Source organism: Oncorhynchus tshawytscha, unplaced genomic scaffold (genome assembly GCF_018296145.1).
Source record: "Oncorhynchus tshawytscha isolate Ot180627B unplaced genomic scaffold, Otsh_v2.0 Un_contig_4016_pilon_pilon, whole genome shotgun sequence".
NCBI lineage: Eukaryota > Metazoa > Chordata > Actinopteri > Salmoniformes > Salmonidae > Oncorhynchus > Oncorhynchus tshawytscha.
The window spans coordinates 84,402-107,285 of NW_024609093.1; the positions used below are offsets into that span (position 1 = coordinate 84,402).

Sequence of the window (22,884 nt, forward strand, 5' to 3'; positions counted from 1 at the left end):
ATTCGGCAAATAACACATAAAGAGTGGCTTATTTGACGCCAAACCAACAACAGTAGTTACTAATAACATAAATTGCTAATGTACGATAGCTAACTACTCACAACATTTTATGCACTTCAGTGCTAGCTATGCTTTCAGTACTAGATGCATTATCTGATCCTTTGATTGGGTGGACAACATGTCAGTTCATGCTGCAAGAGATCTGATAGGTTGGAGTACATCGTTCAGAAGTTGTCATAATTACTGTGTAAATGTATGGAAGGGGGTGAGAACCAGAGGGTCTTTTACACAGTTATAAGGAATTCTTATCACTTTACAAGGTCCCTGTTACACCTAAAGATTTTGCAATTGTTTTAGATGCCATTCCTTCAGGTGTTGCTCTGTTATTCAGGAACGTGTCAAGACCTGACCCTCAGAGCCTACCTTCTATTGACCCTGTTGTCTCATCAGTAGGAAATATTTGTTTCTCTTTTGGTCCATTCAACAACAGAGCGATACAAACCTTGTTTCAGCAGGATGTTGTATCTATATACCTTATGTCATGCCTTATTGGAATGGATTTATTGATAATATCTGTTGGAAAAAAGTTTGGATGTTGCCACACACATACCTACTTGTTAACAAAATTAAGGAAGTTTCCTTTTAAATTATTCATAAATATTATCCTGCCAACCACTATATGAAGAAGTTTAAGGAAAACATCAACTCAAATAGCTCCTTTTGTAATGACCACCCAGAAACAGTGTTGCATCTTTTTTTGGCATTTGATTCATGTAAGAAAACTGTGGCAAGACATCAGTAGATTTATAATTGAACACATTTATGAAGATTTTACACTATTGTGGAGAGATGTACTGCTTGGATTCTTTACATACGATAGAAATAAGCTGAAACATTTTTTGTAATTAATTTCATTATTCTTTTGGCCAAATTTCATATACACAAATGTAAATTTACAAACAAAAAAACAAATGTTCTTACCCTACAAAAAGAAATTGAACTGTATTTAAAGACAGTTAAATACTCTACTAACAAAAAAGCTGTTAGAATTGTAAGGGTATGTATGTCCCTTAAGGTCCTTGTGTAATTGTAATGTGATATTGTACCCCCTAGCTTGATTGTCCATTGTATATCATCTATATATACTTGTGTTCCCTCCTGTACTTTCTGTACTGATTTGTTGTTAATAAAAAAAAAGTTTTTTAAAAAGGGGGTGAGAACCATGAGCCTCCAAGGTTTTGTATTGAAGTCAGAGGAGGACAGAAGCTAGCTGTCCTCTGGCTACACCATGGTGCTACCTTGCAGAGTGCTACTGTAGACCTTCATTGCAAAACAGTGTGTTTTCATAGATTATTTGGTGACGTGAATATATGAAATTCATTGAGGATGGTCCTTCCCTTCCTCCTCTGAATAGCCTCCACTGGTTTACACCCAGAGGAAACTTGAAGTGTCCCTGAGTAGAATGGACCCCCCCCCCATTCTACCTACAGATAACTCTTTATTGTGCAATATGTAAAAAATTTTTTTAAAAAAGACATATCTTATAGAAATACTTTACATTTTTCTTTGTATGATAACTAGTATAAAATATAATTAATTGTGCACATTTACACCGTAATTATTCATTTACAAAGTATATAGGACGGAACTTTTATTCTGAAGGACTCCAAAAAATACCGGACCCGGAAGTTCTTAGTTATTCTTGCTTGCTTCCCAGCGGTGTGTCAGCAACAAACTACAACATCAGGCTAGCTAAGGTAAATAGCTGTTTTATATTCCTGTCTGTTTAGCCACATGTTTACTATAAAAATATCATAAATTGCCAAAAAGTGACTTCTTGTTAAAACGGCGCCAAAAGTCAGCTAGCCTATCCAGTCATTGTGAAGATAGCTAGCTAAGGGTTAGCATGCTAGCTAGCAAGCATATTTCTGTTTAACATTTGCCTTGTTAACGTTAGTTCATTCATACGTTACTTCGCTAACGTTTGCTGACTAACGTTACTCTACCTAATTGAGCTACTACTGGAGCTATATATTAACTTTCTAATTTGGCTAGCTAGCTATACTTTAATCAAATAATATAGTTCGCTAACTTTACCAGCCCCTGTCTAATAAACAGTAGTCATGATTTGCCCCTTTTGACAGCAGCACTTATTGTTTTGAGCTTTGCATTATGGAACTTCATTAATATTATTGGAATTATTTGTTTCGCAGGTTTTATTTTACAGGCAGGCTGAATCATGGTAAGTAGCTAGCTACGTTAACGTCGCTATCTGTAATGCACAAGTAACTTCAAAAATAAAGGAAACACCAACATAGTGTCTTAAAGTGGCAATATGTAACTTTTTGCGCGACCCGACCAAATTCACAGAAATGTGAGTTATAGATTTATCATTCTACTTCAAAGCAAGTCTAAGAAGCAGTAGATCTGTTCTATGTGCGTTATTTCAATGCTTTTTTTTCGTTACGTTTTGTTTTTGCATCTTTTACTTTCTGTTTTGTACCAGTTTCAAACAGCTGAAAATACAATATTTTTGGTTATGGAAAATATATTTCACAGTGGTTTAGATTGTACAATGATTCTCTACACCAGGGATATTCAACTCTGACCCTACAAGGTCTGGAGCCTGCTGGTTTTCTGTTCTACCTGATAATTCACTGCACCCACCTGGTGTTCCAGGTCTAAATCAGTCTCTGACCAGAGAGAAACAATGGAAGAGAAAAAAAAAATAGTAGTGGAACTGGCGTCGAGGTCCAGAGTTGAGTTTGAGGGCTCTACACTATAGCTTATTTTGTCAAACTAAAATTAGGCAAACAATTTAGAAGTTTTAGCAACCAGGAAATGGCAAAGCAATTTCTTCATAGTGCAACTTTAATAGGGCGCTGGACCACCATGAACGGCCAGAACAGCAGCAATGCCCCATGGCATAGATTCTACTAGTGTCTGGAGCTCTATTGGAGGGATGTGACACCATACTTCTATGAGAACTTCCATCATTTGTTGTTTTGTTTAATGGTGGTCTCAGGCACTTCTCCAGAATCTCCCATAAGTCTTCAATTGGGTTGAGATCTGGTGACTGAGACACACACCCTTTAAACCCCCTATGCTCCTTTGAGACCCCTCTTTCAGACACTGAGATCTCTTCTAGCCATGGTAGCCAAAAAAACAGGGTACTTTTTTATTTTATTTGCTTAATTAACTCGGGAACCACATCTGTTAAAGCACCTGCTTTCGATATACCTTGTATCTCTCATTTACTCGTGTTTCCTTTACTTTGGCACTTACCTGTACATGTTTAATTTGATTCATTTGACTATCTTGCAACTTTTACTTGGGTGCTTTCTTGGGAAATTGTTAACACTTATTTGTTTTTGTAGTCTCGTAGATATGATTCCCGGACTACCATTTTCTCACCTGAAGGCAAGTGTTATCTTTCTAATAATGATTTACTGTCCATAATCAATGTTACCATCACATTCAAGACTATATTGTCAAGTGTTCTCCTCTGACCAACCATAACAATTCATTGTTGCTGTTTTACAGGACGCTTATATCAGGTGGAGTATGCAATGGAGGCTATTGGCCACGCCGGCTCATGTCTTGGGATTTTAGCCAATGACGGAGTGCTGTTGGCTGCAGAGAGACGGAACATCCACAAGCTGCTTGATGAGGTTTTCTTCTCAGAGAAGATCTACAAGCTCAATGAGTGAGTATGACCATAGTCTCTCTTGCCAGGCTTATATGTAGCACTGCTATTATCATGCCAACAAGACAGATCAGGATCTTCTCATAAAGCATCTCAAGACTAGGAGTGTTGATCTAGGATCAGGTCTGCATTATTATTATGATCATTATGATCAGAAAAACTGATCCTAGATCAGCACTCCTACTCTGAAGCTGGTACATGCTGCTACATTATACCCATGGGCTGCTCTGTGATTTGGTGTCGTAACATTTATCCTTTCAGAGACATGGCTTGCAGTGTTGCCGGAATCACCTCCGATGCTAACGTTCTAACCAATGAGCTGAGGCTAATAGCACAGAGGTACGTTGGGTAGTAAAGTCCACGGTCTCTACCTGTGTCCCATTTTGTTCATTAATTTGTATACAAAGCAATGTACAGTGTTCTGGCAAGACCAACAAGGCATCTCTAGTAATCTAGCACCGTGTCTGTTTATCTGACAGATGATGTGTATGTGTTATTTAATTCACACAGATATCTACTGCAATACCAGGAGCCAATCCCCTGTGAGCAGTTGGTGACAGCATTGTGTGACATCAAACAGGCCTACACACAGTTTGGAGGTTAGCTATAAGACAAATGACATTAACACCTCAGTTGGGTTCTCTAGTAAACACTGTTGCTGAAACCATATTGGACCAAAGGGCTGTGTGGGAAAAGAACATACCAGAGTCATTAGAGTACAGTTAGGGTAAGCACAGGTTTGATTGTATTTGATGTGTTGTGTGTCTTCAGGGAAGAGGCCGTTTGGAGTGTCTCTGCTGTACATGGGCTGGGACAAACACTACGGCTTCCAGCTGTACCAGAGTGACCCCAGTGGGAACTATGGAGGCTGGAAGGCTACTTGCATCGGCAACAACAGTGCGGTAAGCCTGTTTGCTGTCATCAACATTGGCACAATGCACACGTTTAGGCAGCAGCATTGCCACAAAGTAAAGACGTGAAACGTCACAGTAGATGGTGCTACAGTGTTGACTGGGAATTAACTGATACTAGCTGATACTTTTATGGCATAATATTTCAATAATTCAGCTCCTTTTCTGGATGTCAGACTTATGGCTGCCTAAGTGGCATACTCCCTCTCAATGAAACTAGACACAATTATCTCATCGAGTGGTACTGAGGTTTTAACCTGCGGTAACTTGTGGAATAGACACCACCTGGAAAACGATTTTAACCAATCAGCATTCAGGATTAGACCCACCCGTTTGTATAAATCATGTTGTCTTTTCCGCCCCCCAGGCTGCAGTGTCCATGTTGAAGCAGGATTTCAAAGAGGGTGAAATGTCGCTGTCCTCTGCCCTGGCGTTGGCCGTCAAAGTCCTGAACAAGACCATGGACGTCAGCAAGCTCTCGGCGGAGAAAGGTAAGATCTACACCTGACATCACCGTTCTAAACTACTCCTGAGCCCGACCTGCCTTGGAGCACACTGAGTAAACACAGACTGGAGATGTTGTGTAGAGTGGGACAGTGTTCTCCTAATTCACAGCTGTTCTATGGAGAGTAGGCTAGTGATGATGATGTCTAAAACATTAGACATCATCAGCTGTTGTACATCATGCACACATACTGTGTATAATAAATATGTTGTGTGTCTAGAGATATGCATATTAAGCGATACCTCTGTAATGCAGCCTGAGATATGACCATAGACTGTATGACTCATGGATATCTTGACCTCCCCAGTGGAAATAGCCACCCTGACGCGAGAAGACGGAAAGACCAAGATCAAGGTGCTGAAACAGAAAGAGGTGGAGGAGCTGATCAAACGACACGAGGCTGAAGAAGCCAAGGCCGAGAAGGACAAGAAAGACAAAGAACAGAAGGAGAAGGACAAATGAACACGTATTTAGAATTTGTACTTTCCTAAAACATCCCGTAATGTGTTACGCGCCTGTTTGTCTTTTTCTTTATTAAAATATTGAAACCAAATGTGCTGATAGAATCTCTAGTTTTATTATGGTGTGATAACTATTGTGTATCCAGGCAGACTTCTCAAATACTTTGAAGACTGCAGTAACCCCCCCCAAAAGCCAAGGCACGGGAAAGATTAATACCACAGGGTATGTCCTGATTGTTTAGAGAATTTCACTGTTGTGAACTGGGTCATGTTCAGTAGGGCACACAGTAGCAAAACATTTTAAAGCACTTGTTATTAAGTTCAGCTTGTTTCACTTAGAACAATCAGTATACTTATATGCAATATACTTGGATTCACATCATAACACTAGTTAACAGCCCATGTGTAAAGTTCCAAAACACAATACTGACAAGAACAGAGGTATAACAGGAATTTTATTCGATCTTTAGTGTCATTACATGAACATGGAAATCTAAAATGTATATAGAAATTCTAGGGTGCAATAGTATAAAAAGTAGGAAGAGTGTGTGCATCGTATGTATCAGCAACAGGGGAATGTAGGTTCTTGCTTTCACACGTACAGCCTAATCTTCTCAACTGAATGCGCAAGCAGAATGGAAAGTGAGTCCAGTACACAGTATGTATTAAGTGCTCCCCTGACCTCCACTAAATCTGTCAATAATGGGAGTTTACATGGATCAATCACTCAATTCAAGACAGAGACATTTGCACTTTAAAATACATTTGTTGCAGCGGTTCAGTCAAAGAAATAGTCCTGAAAGCGTATCCGTAATTTAATTATCCAGAAGTCTATATTTCAATATGTGCCATATTGCCCTTAGCCCCCTCTTCCGGTACACTGTTTTATATTATCACAGTCCCTCACCTTTAGCTGCACTGTGGAGTTTAAGTTAATATTTTTAGCACTGAGTGTCCCACTTGTACTAGAAGATGTGGCAACATTTACAGTTTAGTCATTTAGCAGATGCTTTTATCCAAAAATACTTAAAGTAGTGAGTGCATATTTTTTTTCACACTGTTCCTCAGGGGGAATTGAACCCACAACCCTGCTCTACCAACTGAGCCACACAGGCGATAACATGCAAGACGTCAAGAACGCAGCCGCCTAATAGGTTCAACCCTTTTGGTTATCTCCTTGAAGGTTCTATCACTGAAGAGGTCTACATAATTAATGGCTTGCTCTCCATCATGACTACAGCACTACATATGAGAAGTGCAGAGAGGAAGAGAGAGGCGGGTCTTGTCCCAATATGCTTAAATAGATTCCTTTTCTTGTTTCCTATCACCACCACAGGAAAAAAACATAAAGGTCAGTTAGGCATGGAAAAGAGACTATTGGGTCAGAGCAAAGATGAGTGATCCCCTCCTGATCAACCCAAACATCAATCTTCCTCTGACTCTGGGCATGTTGGACTCATGGAGTAGCCCAAAAACACAAGGTCTGCTCGGGGTGGTATCAGAGGGTGGCCTGGTTTCACTATCTCAAACCCTATGTAGTGAAAAGTCCTGGTAAGAAGTGCTGGAAAGATGTAGGAAACAGGATTGTTAACTTGACTGTTCAGACCATCTCTAAATTCAGTTTCCCTTTTTCAATTTTAGTGTGCACTTAGCATTATTCCTGATGGTTTTTTTTAACACTAGTATGGTTGACATTCATTTTTATCAATTAATCATTCAACTAATTGAATAATGTGTCTAATATAAAGCACTTTTTATTTATTTAACCAGGTAGATTAGTTGAGAACAAGTTCTCATTTACAACTGATAAAGCAGAGCAGTGCGACACAAACAACACATGGAATAAACAAGCGCACAGTCAATAACACAATAGAAAAAAAGTCTATATAAGTCTATATACAGTGTGTGCAAATGGCGTGAGGAGGTAAGGCAATAAATAGGCCATAGTAGAGAAGTAATTACAATTTAGTAAATTAACACTGGAGTGATAGATGTGCAGATGATGATATGCAAGTAGAAATACTGGTGTGCAAAAGAGCAGAAAAGTAAATAAAAACAATATGGGGATGAGGTAGGAAGATTGGATGGGCTATTTACAGATGGGCTATGTACAGCTGCAGTGATTGGTTAACTGCTCAGATTGTTGATGTTGAAAGTTGGTGAGGGAAATATAAGTCTCCAACTTCAGTAATTTTTGCAATTCGTTCCAGTCACTAGCAGAGAACTGGAAGGAAAGGCGGCCAAATGAGGTGTTGGCTTAGGGGATGACCAGTGAGATATACCTGATGGAGCGCATACTACGGGTGGGTGTTGTTATAGTGACCAGAGAGCTGAGATAAGGCGGGGCTTTACCTAACAAAGACTTATAGATGACCTGGAGCCAGTGGGTCTGGCGACGAATATGCAGCGAGGGCCAGCCGATGAGAGCATACAGGTCGCAGTGGTGGGTGGTATATGGGGCTTTGGTTGTCAAAACGGATGGCACTGTGATAGACTGCATCCAGTTTGCTGAGTAGAGTGTTGGAGGCTATTTTGTAAATCACATCGCCGAAGTTGAGGATCGGTAGGATAGTCAGTTTGACGAGGGCATGTTTTGGCGGCATGAGTGAAGGAGGTTGCGAAATAGGAAGCCGATTCTAGATTTAATTTTGGATTGGAGATGTTTAATATGAGTCTGGAAGGAGAGTTTACAGTCTAGCCAGACACCTAGGTATTTGTAGTTGTCCACATATTCTAAGTCAGAACTGTCCAGAGTAGTGATGCTAGTCGGGCGGGTGGGTGCGGGCGGCGAACGGTTGAAAAGCATGCATTTAGTTTTACTAGCATTTAAGAGCAGTTGGAGGCCACGGACGGAGTGTTGTATGGCATTGAAGCTCGTTTGGAGGTTTGTTAACAGTGTCCAAAGAAGGGCTAGATGTATACACTACACATGAAAGAAAATGTGTCTAGACTTCGACATACCTTGATCCACTCTGCTTTTGGAGAACCACAGAAACACATGGCTGACTCCTAACTTTTCTTCCGAGAACATGAGGAGACTGGTGAGTCTGATAAGAGAGAAGAGGGGAAAGAAGGTAGGGGTGTATCTCAAATGTAAGTGTTGCTCCTTTGTGTTCCCTTCCATACTCATGTACACTGTAATATGCAGGATTCTCCCAAAGTAGTCCTCTGTGGCTCCACCCAGTACAGCACATATACAGCTGCAGGCTAAGGTTAAATCTAGACTTTGTTTCCTCTATCGCAATCGCTCCTCACCCCCTACCCATGCTAGATTACGGAGACGTAATTTATAGATCGGCAGGTAAGGGTGCTCTCGAGCGGCTAGATGTTCTGTAACATTTGGAACGAGCTGCAAAAAACACTCAAACTGGACCGTTTTATCTCCATCACTACATTTGAATCATGGACAATCTTACTGACACTTGTGGCTGCTTCAGGTGCTGTATTGTTGTCTCTATCTTTTTGCCTTTTGTGCTGTTGTCTGTCCCCAACAATGCTTGTACCATGTTTGTGTGACTACCATGTTGTGCTACTACCATGTTGTCATGTTGTGTTGCTACCATGCTGTGTTGTCATGTGTTGCTGCCATGCTGTGTTGTCATGTGTTGCTGCCATGCTAGGTTGTGTTGTTGTCTTGGGTCTCTCTTTATGTAGTGGTGTCTCTTGTCGTGATGCGTGTTTTGTCCGACATTTTATTTCTAATCCCAGCCCCCGTCCCCGCAGGAGGCCTTTTGTCTCTTGGAAGGCCGTCATCGTAAATAATCATTTGTTGTTTGTTTGCTGTTGTTTTAAAGTGCCCGTTTTTTTATTTAAAATCTTAAAAATGTATTTTTTTAGACTTAATTCCAGCCTTACTGATGGCATAATGCTTGGTTATAACAGGTGTATGTATGCATGACTATAAAGCCAGCAAGGATAGATGGCAGTTCCTCCTCACCCCTCTTTGCTGCCCTCAGGGAGTGACCCCTCTGGGATCTCCAGGAAGAGGCTGTCTGAGGTGAACATAGTCTCCCAGCATGCATTGCGTTGCTCGCTCAGCTGGTAGTGAAAGTGCAGGATGGGGAGAGATCCACACACAGAGGTCACCTGGGTCACTGTCAGCCTTCCATCCTGAGAGAGGGAAGCAAAACGTGTTGGCACACTGTTCGATACAGATCTTCCACAGTTATTAGATGGACAAGGTTTTGACCCATAACATATGTCTTTGTCAGCTTTCTATCTAGGAACTAGATCGGTTACACTTTAGCCTGATCTAGCATCTACAGTGCCTTGCGAAAGTATTCGGCCCCCTTGAACTTTGCGACCTTTTGCCACATTTCAGGCTTCAAACATAAAGATATAAAACTGTATTTTTTTGTGAAGAATCAACAACAAGTGGGACACAATCATGAAGTGGAACGACATTTATTGGATATTTCAAACTTTTTTAACAAATCAAAAACTGAAAAATTGGGCATGCAAAATTATTCAGCCCCTTTACTTTCAGTGCAGCAAACTCTCTCCAGAAGTTCAGTGAGGATCTCTGAATGATCCAATGTTGACCTAAATGACTAATGATGATAAATACAATCCACCTGTGTGTAATCAAGTCTCCGTATAAATGCACCTGCACTGTGATAGTCTCAGAGGTCCGTTAAAAGCGCAGAGAGCATCATGAAGAACAAGGAACACACCAGGCAGGTCCGAGATACTGTTGTGAAGAAGTTTAAAGCCGGATTTGGATACAAAAGATTTCCCAAGCTTTAAACATCCCAAGGAGCACTGTGCAAGCGATAATATTGAAATGGAAGGAGTCAGACCACTGCAAATCTATCAAGACCTGGCCGTCCCTCTAAACTTTCAGCTCATACAAGGAGAAGACTGATCAGAGATGCAGCCAAGAGGCCCATGATCACTCTGGATGAACTGCAGAGATCTACAGCTGAGGTGGGAGACTCTGTCCATAGGACAACAATCAGTCGTATTATGCACAAATCTGGCCTTTATGGAAGAGTGGCAAGAAGAAAGCCATTTCTTAAAGATATCCATAAAAAGTGTCGTTTAAAGTTTGCCACAAGCCACCTGGGAGACACACCAAACATGTGGAAGAAGGTGCTCTGGTCAGATGAAACCAAAATTGAACTTTTTGGCAACAATGCAAAACGTTATGTTTGGCGTAAAAGCAACACAGCTCATCACCCTGAACACACCATCCCCACTGTCAAACATGGTGGTGGCAGCATCATGGTTTGGGCCTGCTTTTCTTCAGCAGGGACAGGGAAGATGGTTAAAATTGATGGGAAGATGGATGGAGCCAAATACAGGACCATTCTGGAAGAAAACCTGATGGAGTCTGCAAAAGACCTGAGACTGGGACGGAGATTTGTCTTCCAACAAGACAATGATCCAAAACATAAAGCAAAATCTACAATGGAATGGTTCAAAAATAAACATATCCAGGTGTTGGAATGGCCAAGTCAAAGTCCAGACCTGAATCCAATCGAGAATCTGTGGAAAGAACTGAAAACTGCTGTTCACAAATGCTCTCCATCCAACCTCACTGAGCTCGAGCTGTTTTGCAAGGAGGAATGGGAAAAAATTTCAGTCTCTCGATGTGCAAAACTGATAGAGACATACCCCAAGCGACTTACAGCTGTAATCGCAGCAAAAGGTGGCGCTACAAAGTATTAACTTAAGGGGGCTGAATAATTTTGCACTCCCAATTTTTCAGTTTTTGATTTGTTAAAAAAGTTTGAAATATCCAATAAATGTCGTTCCACTTCATGATTGTGTCCCACTTGTTGTTGATTCTTCACAAAAAAATACAGTTTTATATCTTTATGTTTGAAGCCTGAAATGTGGCAAAAGGTTGCAAAGTTCAAGGGGGCCGAATACTTTCGCAAGGCACTGTATCTCAATAAGGGAATCCTGTTGTTATGATTATTGCCTATGAGCGTAATATTTTTCTAACCAATGGACCTCCAGCAGAATTACTCTCTTCACCATTGCTGTTTGATCGACACAGTGACTGACATTAACTTATACACATAGTGACATTAACCTGTACACATAGCGATATTAACCTGTACACATAGCAACATTAACCTGTAAATTACACACAGGGATATTCAATCCATTCTCTGCCTGTTCTCCCATTTTGACTCATTCCAGGCAGTCTAGGATGAAACTTGTCCTTGTGTACAAGGGTCACTTGTTCACTACTAAAAGTAGCAAGGATTAACCTAACTTTAAGAGCATGCTTTTGGGCGTGTGTAGGAATGCTGAGTGTCTTTGGGCTTGTGTCATTTTGTGATTCACTAGCGTTCTGGGTTAACGAGAGTGGGTTTTGGCGCCTGACACAGTGAGCCACATCCCTGAACATGTTAACAAGTAGCTAAACAGACCATGTACACTGACTGCAGTTTCTCAAATGGTAGATGGAGCATCAAGTGAAGTGCCTGTGGGCTTATGGCTATAAAGCTAAACAGTACGATGCAATGTATCTTTTGACAAAATTAGCTAATTTTTAACATTCCTCTTTGTAATATCCTCATGGTTATTAAAACAGACATCCTTCCTAATTTCTTCCCTTAATGACCTATGTGTTTGGATGAGTGAAATTCAAGTTTCTAACCCCATTGCTTTAACCAATCCAATTCTCTCAGGTCTTTGATTGATAACTTCAATGGAGAATACATTGTTTGGCTATTGGGATGGGGCCCTATAGGGACTCACTTTGTGAAGGAGCACATGGAGAGGGGGATCCCTGCCAGTCCCTCGCCCACCTGGGATCTTCAGCGGTGGGTGAGGGGCATCAGGAGCACCACAGAGGCCCTGGAGCCTGGCGTTTGGAGCAGCCCATATACGACACCAACATGGGACTGGCGGTACACAGAGCAACAAGGTGAGGTTGGCTAAGTCATGCTAAAGTTATTGTAATATAAGTGGCTTTGGATAGGATGGTCAGTTAGCATAGGGTACCAGTTCAAATAAAAACAGTAGAGACACTAGCCTGACCCAGAAAAGCCTTTCACCTCAGAGTGCTATTGTACTGTATATGCAGGCTGGGATTAAAGCTACGTAGCCTATTGTACTTCCAATTAAAAATGTAATGAAGAATGTCAGCAGAGTTTGTTCACTCAAAACATCCCACATTTGGCATGCACACTCAAAACTAGTAACATCTTTCTATTATTGTACTAAACCAACCTTTAAAAAACTCATTATTTACAGCTCACTGGCAGAGAGGGAATTAGGTCAGGAATTAAGAGCCTGGCTAGGAAACCATGACCTAGTGTGTGCTAGTGGACATGTAACCTCTAACCTGACCTATATACCAGTGGAGGCTGCTGATGGGGAGGACGGCTCATAATAATGTCCGGAACGGAGCAAACGGAATGGCATGAAACACATGTATTTGATACCATTCCACTGACTCCGCTCCAGCCATTACCACGAGCCCGTCCTTCCCAATTAAGGTACCACTCCTGTGCTGTATACTGACAACACATCACAACAAGACACCTATAGAACTTTCTAGAAAAGTAGGGCTCAGGTCCATCTAACTGACCACCCACATATTATTAACAACATCCCAGTGTGCTGCACTGTGGGAGGAGAGAGTCTACTATCCATTCAAGCAAGGGTACTATTTCTGAGTGGCTTATCTAATTCTCTATGGGGGAGGAGTCTGCATAAAGCAGCGGTTGTGTAACAGGGACAGATCCGGTGGCTGGAATTGTGCTGTGGCAGAGATTCTCATAGCCCTACTATGTGCTGTGAATCAAATCAAATTGTATTGGTCACATACACATGTTTAGCAGATGTTATTGCGGGTGTAGAGAAATTCTTGTAACGTTTAAAAAAGGAGATTGAAGGAAAAAATGATGCAAAGAAACTACTCTATGCAAAGAACAAAACTATGTTACAGTGATGTAAAATGGAGATGGATTTGCTATTGATATTTTGTCATTCGATAGTGGTTCATTAATCATTCAAATGAAGCTGTTGAGCCAGTAGTCAATAAAAGTGATTCCTGAGGCATGCATGATGCACTGTTTTGAGGAACAATGGGCAACACGGGTTTCAGACCGTCTGTCTACAGATGTTATCCCTGTTTTGAATGTATGAACTTTTCACAAATTGGATATTATACCTGGTGACCTACACGAGTCATTATTATCAGATACACAGTTTACGGGATATATATATTTTTTAAACTTCAAATAACAATCACCTTAAGTAGCTAGCTATCTGTAATAGAACAATATGTTGAAGTGCACAATCTCACCCTTAAAAAAACAGCATTAATTATTGTAGGAATTACACCAATAGAATAGCTGCAAAAGTGTTGTTGCTCTGTAAAAAGTAAGATATTCCTGTTTTTAGACAGCAGCATATTTCACCATATATTAAGTTTGCAATATTAATTAATATATTTGCTAAATGTTGTTCAAATCATGTAATCAATCTGCTCCGCAAATTAAACCAACAATATCAGTAATTCTTACCTCTCTTCAGTGGCAGACATTATGAGAAAAGAATGAAAAAGGAATTTCCTTACAACCAAAACAATAGCTATTCAATAGACGTTCGGCAGAATAATTCACCATCCGTGAAGCGCCAAGTAGTCCTAAAGACGGTCCTATATTTGTGTTGCAGTGCAGCGCAGACGGGTCTGGACTGCTCTCCGACTGGCCTGTGTGCACCGTATAAAGACAAACTGGGATCATGACAGGAGTTCCCTGGTGATCAATCCTCCAAATTTCCAGCAGATGGTGCTACAACACCTAACAGAAAAACAAGTGTAGAAATGCGGAAATCAAAACGTAGTTACAAAAAAAAGTTTAGAAATGCGGAAATAAAAACGTAGTTATAAAAAAAAGTTCCCCAAAAACGTCGATACTGTGTTGAAGACGAGCAGCTGCTGAACCCAGCTATCAAAAGCGTATTCTCCGTAGTGTAAATGTAACCGACTGAGTAGGCATAGTTATATAGCTCCTGTCACCCAATGGCAGGCCTTCAATGTGTTAAGGTGAGTATTATTGCACAGTTCCTGGAAAAGTCGTCCACTATTACTTGGCTGGGCAAGGCTGGGCCTAGCTAGTTAACTTTAGCGCGCTCAAAGTGATCATATTTAGCCAGCTAAACTCACTTTAAAAATGCACATATTTAATATAATTGATTCTTAATGTCAACATGAAAAATAATGACATGTCATATAGGCCGGTAATACTAATGCACACCAGACCAACGAAAGGCATGGTTTAGGCATAGCCTGGCATTCTCCAGACCAAGGATAGGCAAACTCCAGTCCTCGGGACGGTTTTTCAAAACATTTTGGGGGATCAGAATGATCCGGATTCTGTAATCCTCATTTTTGCTATCCCGGACCAAATCGATCTGTCTGTTTTTGAACTGATTTTCCAGAAAATAATTGGATAGGATCGTTCTGATCCGGATACCACAATATCAAGGTCACAGAATCCAGATGTTCAGTGCTTTGAACAGACCTACACCTCGCCATCTACTGGACAGGTTGTGTTACTACTTCTTCATTGTCATAGAGAAACAGACATGAGTTAAACTACATGAATAATGTACCTTGATTCAAAATAGTAGAGCCTGCATTTCACTTATAAGTAAATGGATGTATTTATTTGACACTTCTCAATATAACAACTGACCACATTGGCTTACCTATACTGCGGTCAATTTTATGAATTTTTAAACTTTTTTTTTTAACTAGGCAAGCCAGTTAAGAACACATTCTTATTTACAATGATGTCCTACCAGGGAACAGTGGGTTAACTGCCTTGTTCAGGGGCAGAACGATGGATTTTTACCATGTCAGCTCGGGGACATTTAATATAATGAACCTTTTGGTTTTCAGATGGAAAAACGTTTTTGATAAAGCTCCCCTGAGTTACATTGATAATTCTTGGTTGTAGTGCCTTTCACCTTTCTAAATCCACCCTCCTAGTGGAATCGAGATGATCAAAACTATCCTAATCACTACTTTTGAGTTTTGAAAAATGCTAAATGACCTACAATCCCTGATTTATAGGTCAGATTGGATGACCAAATCCTTATCCCTATCCGGAGGATCAGAATCCAATTCTTCAGTTTTGGAAAAAAAACTATTCTAATCCTATCCGATAGGGGTAATCCAATCAGATACATTTTGAACAACCATCCCCAGGGGTCTGATTGACGCACTTTATTGCCACACTCTACCAACACACTTGACTCCCAAAACTGCTTATCATGGGCTTCAGTTTAGAATGCAATATGTTTAATCAGTTGTGTAATCATTAGTCCAAAACGTTTTGCAACGAAAAATAAGAGTTTCTATTGGACAAATTCAGGTAGGTCCCTCCCCGTTTCGTTCCATTTGCTTCTGTTTGGTTCCTAGTGAATACACCCTAGGTGTGTGAGCTGCTCCAGAGCTATATGTGTAATGTCTTAATAAAACTCAGTTTGTCTTAATTAAACTAATGTCTTAATAAAAATCAGTTTGGCTACTCCAGAACATGAGGCGGAAGACTTAAATGGGCCAACAACCAGTCAAAGCTATTGCCACAGCCATTACTAAGTAAATATCCAGTGATTAAGGTGTGCAGTGCAGGTTGGAGGCATATTCATACATTTAAATTAACAGTAATAAATAAACATTTTATTTTGTGAAGAAACTCTAGTTCTCTAGAGAATAAAGAGACATTGACATTATTCAATCCCCATTCTTTCTTTGTTTTTCTCAAGTGAACGACAAACTAGGAACACTATTTCATCTTCTTGGTGCAGAGCATTATTTGGCAGAGAGGAAAGGTCTTGTGTCAAAACTAGTTATCAAAATATTTGATGTCTGACCTGATTGTTCTATTCAGATGGATACAATATACAACCTTCTCCAGCAGCACAGACTGGACACCTACCACCACAAATTCCTCACTTTGGGTGTCCAAGACGAGAGAGATTTCACCGATAGTGTAAATGGTGAAGATTTAGACAAAATGGGTAAGGTCACAGACCGGTTACTGACTCGGGTGATTTAAAGTATCCCATCATGCCAACAACTGCATTATTCCACTGTAAACTGTTCTGATTGGTCATATGTGAACTGTTCTGATTGGTCATATGTAAACTGTTCTGCCTGGTCATATGTAAACTGTTCTGATTGGTCATATGTAAACTGTTCTGATTGGTCATATGTAAACAGTTTTGCTTGGTCATATGTGAACTGTTCTGATTGGTCATATGTAAACTGTTCTGCCTGGTCATATGTAAACTGTTCTGATTGGTCATATGTAAACTGTTCTGATTGGTCATATGTAAACTGTTCTGCTTGGTCATATGTAAACTGTTCTGCTTGGTCATATGTAAACTGTTCTGATTGGTCATATGTAAACTGTTCTGCCTGGTCATATGTAAACTGTTCTGATTGGTCATATGTAAACTGTTCTGCCTGGTCATATGTAAACTGTTCTGTGGTCATATGTAAACTGTTCTTGGTCATATGGTCATAAACTGTTCTGCCTGGTCATATGTAAACTGTTCTGCCTGGTCATATGTAAACTGTTCTGCCTGGTCATATGTAAACTGTTCTGCCTGGTCATATGTAAACTGTTCTGTTCTGTAAACTGTTCTGGTCATATGTAAACTGTTCTGCCTGGTCATATGTAAACTGTTCTGCCTGGTCATATGTAAACTGTTCTGCCTGGTCATATGTAAACTGTTCTGTGGTCTGTAAACTGTTCTGGTCATATGTAAACTGTTCTGATTGGTCATATGTAAACTGTTCTGCCTGGTCATATGTAAACTGTTCTGCCTGGATTGGTCATATGTAAACTGTTCTGATTGGTCATATGTAAACTGTTCTGCCTGGTCATATGTAAACTGTTCTGCCTGGTCATATGTAAACTGTTCTGGTCATATTAAACTGTTCTGCCTGGTCATATGTAAAACTGGTCATATTCTGTTCCTGGTCATATGTAAACTGTTCTGCCTGGTCATATGTAAACTGTTCTGCCTGGTCATATGTAAACTGTTCTGCCTGGTCATATGTAAATGGTCATATGTAAACTGTTCTGCCTGGTCATATGTAAACTGTTCTGATTGGTCATATGTAAACTGTTCTGCTTGGTCATATGTAAACTGTTCTGCCTGGTCATATGTAAACTGTTCTGATTGGTCATATGTAAACTGTTCTGCCTGGTCATATGTAAACTGTTCTGATTGGTCATATGTAAACTGTTCTGATTGGTCATATGTAAACTGTTCTGCCTGGTCATATGTAAACTGTTCTGCCTGGTCATATGTAAACTGTTCTGCCTGGTCATATGTAAACTGTTCTGATTGGTCATATGTAAACTGTTCTGCCTGGTCATATGTAAACTGTTCTGTGGTCTGTAAACTGTTCTGGTCATATGTAAACTGTTCTGATTGGTCATATGTAAACTGTTCTGATTGGTATGTAAACTGTTCTGCCTGGTCATATGTAAACTGTTCTGGTCATATTCTGTTCTTGGTCATATGTAAACTGTTCTGATTGGTCATATGTAAACTGTTCTGATTGGTCATATGTAAACTGTTCTGATTGGTCATATGTAAACTGTTCTGATTGGTCATATGTAAACTGTTCTGATTGGTCATATGTAAACTGTTCTGATTGGTCATATGTAAACTGTTCTGATTGGTCATATGTAAACTGTTCTGATTGGTCATATGTAAACTGTTCTGCCTGGTCATATGTAAACTGTTCTGATTGGTCATATGTAAACTGTTCTATGGTAAACTGTTCTGGATGTAAACTGGTCATATGTAAACTGTTCTGATTGGTCATATGTAAACTGTTCTGATTGGTCATATGTAAACTGTTCTGTAAACTGTTCTGGTCATATGTAAATGTAAACTGTTCTGTGGTCATATGTAAACTGTTCTGCCTGGTCATATGTAAACTGTTCTGCCTGGTCATATGTAAACTGTTCTGCCTGGTCATATGTAAAAATTGGTCATATGTAAACTGTTCTGATTGGTCATATGTAAACTGTTCTGCCTGGTCATATGTAAACTGATTGGTCATATGTAAACTGTTCTGATTGGTCATATGTAAACTGTTCTGATTGGTCATATGTAAACTGTTCTTGGTCATATGTAAACTGTTCTGATTGGTCATATGTAAACTGTTCTGCCTGGTCATATGTAAACTGTTCTGCCTGGTCATATGTAAACTGTTCTGATTGGTCATATGTAAACTGTTCTGCCTGGTCATATGTAAACTGTTCTGCCTGGTCATATGTAAACTGTTCTGATTGGTCATATGTAAACTGTTCTGCCTGGTCATATGTAAACTGTTCTGCCTGGTCATATGTAAACTGTTCTGCCTGGTCATATGTAAACTGTTCTGCCTGGTCATATGTAAACTGTTCTGATTGGTCATATGTCTGTTCTATGGTCATATGTAAACTGTTCTGATTGGTCATATGTAAACTGTTCTTGGTCATATGTAAAACTGTCATATGTAAACTGTTCTGATTGGTCATATGTAAACTGTTCTGATTGGTCATATGTAAACTGTTCTGATTGGTCATATGTAAACTGTTCTGATTGGTCATATGATTGGTAAACTGTTCTGATTGGTCATATGTAAACTGTTCTGATTGGTTGGTCATATGTAAACTGTTCTGATTGGTCATATGTAAACTGTTCTGATTGGTCATATGTAAACTGTTCTGATTGGTCATATGTAAACTGTTCTTTGGTCATATGTAAACTGTTCTGATTGGTCATATGTAAATTCACTATTTAATAAATAATAATAATAATTGGTTGTCTCACTCACCATAGACATGCATTCAACTTGTCCAATGCCCCTAATTTGCTAACAGGTTTCAGTCAAGTAGAGAAGAATCGCTTTGAAAAAATGAAAGATTTCATCCAAAGACACAGAGCGCCACAGCAAGCGATGCCTGTACAAAAACCAATGGAGTCTTTCCAACTGTGGTACACATACCCCCACTGTCCTGAGCTAAAAGAGATCAGAGGTGAGACATAAACCATCTTTATGTAGTTCTTATAGCAAAGAGGGGAGAAATCAAAAGCATCACATCAGAAACTATCCTTACTCCCTTTTGTACAATTTTGAATGCAGACATGGATCCTGCTACCAACACCGTTGAAGACCTGATGCTAAGGATCTGCCACCAAGAGGGCATTGAGAACTCTAAAACTGTGTGCCTCTACACAGTTGATGGAATGCCTCTAACTGATGATCCTTTCTTCAACACATGTCAGTTAACCAGATACAGTTTGCATAGTTTTCTTATTTCACTCAGTTCCCATCATTTTTGGCCCCATAACTGTATCACAGCTATACAATCAAATGCATGTAGCCTCTAAGACATATTTGCATGGTACAACACTTTACAGTATATTATGATACAAATCTTTGTATACGTCCATTTTGAAAGGGTTGGTAATTCTTGTCTACTTCAGTATAATCTGAGTGAAAAGAAACTTGTGTAATGACATGGACCATCCCTTGTGTTGACATGCATCTTCTATTTCACCCATTAGGGTCTTTGAAAGACAGGCACATTGAAATTGGAAGTGAGCTCTATGCCATGTTTACACCCAAGGAGAACTTGAGACCAGCCCTGCTAGTGACACTACAAGAAATGACTGACATGACAGGAGAGGATAATGTTCGATGCCACATCATGCTCAAGGTGAATTCATCTTTACATTGGTGTACTCTATTGGGTCTGCGTTCCATACACAGATGGTTACACGTTGACTGGTGAAGTGGGGGGAAATGTTTTCAATGCCACATTCTGTGTTTGATAGCGTACACACTGAATTCCGGATGAAGCACAAATCAGCTCTTACTATAGGCTACATTTTCCCAAACCTGTGTGATCCCTGGATTTCTTCCTAAATCATTGCTGTCCCTTATTTAAAGGGAGACTCAGAGAAATGATGTTGCCAAGAGCAGCACTGCAAATATTGTGCTGAGCGCGATGCAAGACTTTGCTCAAATTTTATTTGTCACATGCCCCGAATACAACAGGTGTAGTAGACCTTACTGTGAAATGCTTACATACAATCCCTTAATTAACCAACAATTCAGTTGAAGAAATATTTACAAAATAATAAATACGATGAAATCAAAAAGGAACACAAGAAAATGACATAACAATAAGGAGGCTATATACAGGAGGTACCAGTACCAAGTCAATGTGCAGGGGTACAGGCAGTCGAGGTCATTTTCTTTGTCGCTCACAGTATCTGCGCGGGTTCCATTCACGCTGCTACAACGCGTTCGTTATGGGACCAAAACAGCTGAGAAGTTTAGCCTTGCACTCTTTAATTGACCCACTATGCTATTTACTTTGTGCATCTACGTCATCCCGCTGAGTCTACCTTTAATACTTATATATGAACACTTTTCATCAACAGGGAGACTTTGAGGTCAAGGTGGACTTGGCAAGTGACACATTACGAGATCTGAGACAGAAGCTCTCTGATGAAAGTGGAATCCCAGCACATGTCCTCCATTATAAGTAATCTTATGTTCATTAACTCATTTAATCATTAACCTCTTGGCGCATCAATCCCTTTAGCGGGATCATTTTCGTCAACATCCGCTGAATTTGGAATACATTTGATAGCATAAAAAACAAATACATTTTAAAACCCCAGCACATCTGATGTTTTGACTACTGATAGTATCAATACAATGTTTTCTTTCACACAGCATCAGTAGCCATGATAAGCCATCATTATTAAGTCAATATTGATGTTTCTGCAGATGTGAACGATGTGGAGTTGGACAGACTTTGCTAGATTGTGGAATCAATGAGGAGTCAACTGTGGTCTTTTCTCTGTCCTCCTTCCCTGATGAGCGTCCAGACACTATGGAATTCTACTTCAATGATGTCGTACCCTCAGTGCAACAATCCCAGAAAGGACTCAGTGCTTTCTTTTCTTCACTTTATGCCATTGTGAGATATTCCAATATTTATTACACTGTCTTGTCATGTTTGACCATGCTCAGGCCAAGCATGCAACATGGTTCCTTTGCTAGTCTCATTGGTTTTGATGTGAACTTCGTCCCCTGCTATAACACATTCAATGCTTTCGCCCTAATCTTTACAGAACAATAGAGAACACCGTTCTGGAGATGTATTAAGCAAAGTGATTGCATACATCCGAAAGCTCAGTGGGTGCAATCCTTTGGCCCAAAGTCTGCATCAGCTGTTGTATAGAAATGAGGTTGGAACAAGGACCCAGAAGGTGATATATATTTTGTCACAAAAGCATACAAATATAATATAATTTAATATGTCCACAAATGTATGAATAAAATGTATAAATTTGTTTTAGGTTGCTATCGTTGAAGGATTGTACAATCTCTTCAGAGAGCTGTTGCCAAGCTTCCACAAAAGAAGAGGTGACAAAATCATTGAAGACTCAGATGTTTTTGAGAATGCACCAGTGTGCTGGGCCTACCTGTTATCTGAAGCAAAGGTGTGCCCAATGTCTTTTGAGATGCTGTTGATTAAAGCTGTTTCTACTGTAGCCTACTGAAACACCTTATGAAATAACTTAAATGGTGAATTGAGATACTGCACCTAGACTTTACAGGCATAACACTGTACATGTATCATACAAACCCCTGTGTGATAAATACTTTTGACCTTTCTATCTACCCTAGAAAGAGAGTTCACAACATGAGGTCTATGTACCAATAGTCTTGAACTCTCAACCTGGAGAACGTTTCTGCGACCCAGTTCGAGTACCTGGGTTACCAGATGTCTTTGAGAGAGAGTATGTTCTGCAGAAAATCAAAGGTAAAACTGAACAGCAACAATCTTCAGCATTTTTTAATAGTTTTATGTAGCATGATCTTTAATTGCATGATATACTGTTTTCCCATTGTTAAGATGGAGAGAAAATCCCAAACTGCTCTGTGGAGATCCTGACAGATACTTCAATGTCTAGAGCCTCTGATGTTGAAAAGATTTTGCTCAGTCTGCCTCCATTCATCAAAACATTCCCTAAGTGGGCTTCATCTGGACTTGTGACTGGCCAAAAGTATGTATGATTCCTCTTCACATTGCTTTTATCACACAATAAGTTCTATATAAATATATGTGTTGATAATAATGCTAAGTGTCGACTAAAAATGAAAGTTTTCAGATTGTTCTCGATGACACATTTGCCAAGATGAACGAAGAAGTGAAAGAATACGTTAATCTGACAGTGACTCCAGCATTACAGTTGAAGGATGTTGGAGTATATGGGCCACGTCTCGTCTTCTTG

At 39.9% G+C, this 22,884-nt stretch overlaps 2 protein-coding genes and 1 pseudogene across 4 annotated transcripts; 2 read left to right on the forward strand and 1 right to left on the reverse strand.

The window, feature by feature from the left end:
• Positions 1-1,658: 1,658 nt before the first annotated feature.
• On the forward strand, positions 1,659-5,675 carry LOC112249628 (proteasome subunit alpha type-4-like). Its single transcript, XM_042314187.1, has 9 exons — positions 1,659-1,757; positions 2,214-2,242; positions 3,378-3,420; positions 3,544-3,706; positions 3,968-4,045; positions 4,217-4,305; positions 4,478-4,608; positions 4,985-5,108; positions 5,430-5,675. Exons 2-9 carry the CDS (start codon positions 2,240-2,242, stop codon positions 5,582-5,584), a joined length of 786 nt encoding a protein of 261 aa, XP_042170121.1. The 5' UTR covers positions 1,659-1,757; positions 2,214-2,239; the 3' UTR covers positions 5,585-5,675.
• A 346-nt stretch (positions 5,676-6,021) lies between these two features.
• Positions 6,022-14,414, reverse strand: LOC112249627 (annotated as a pseudogene).
• Positions 14,415-14,421: 7 nt separating this feature from the next.
• LOC112249387 lies at positions 14,422-22,884 on the forward strand (the record flags this gene model as incomplete). Of its 3 annotated transcripts, XM_042314184.1 has the most annotated exon segments (13): positions 14,432-14,596; positions 14,992-15,099; positions 16,449-16,578; positions 19,449-19,604; positions 19,712-19,849; positions 20,137-20,288; positions 21,019-21,122; positions 21,371-21,563; positions 21,718-21,855; positions 21,946-22,089; positions 22,277-22,412; positions 22,506-22,656; positions 22,755-22,884. In XM_042314184.1, coding segments are annotated over 11 exon segments (1,572 nt in total), but the record flags the coding sequence as incomplete, so codon positions are not given.

Coding starts and splice junctions, on each gene's coding strand:
- LOC112249628 (XM_042314187.1), top strand. Junction 4,046..4,216: donor CTGAGGCTAATAGCACAGAG/GTACGTTGGGTA, acceptor TAATTCACACAG/ATATCTACTGCAATACCAGG. Junction 4,306..4,477: donor GGCCTACACACAGTTTGGAG/GTTAGCTATAAG, acceptor GTGTGTCTTCAG/GGAAGAGGCCGTTTGGAGTG.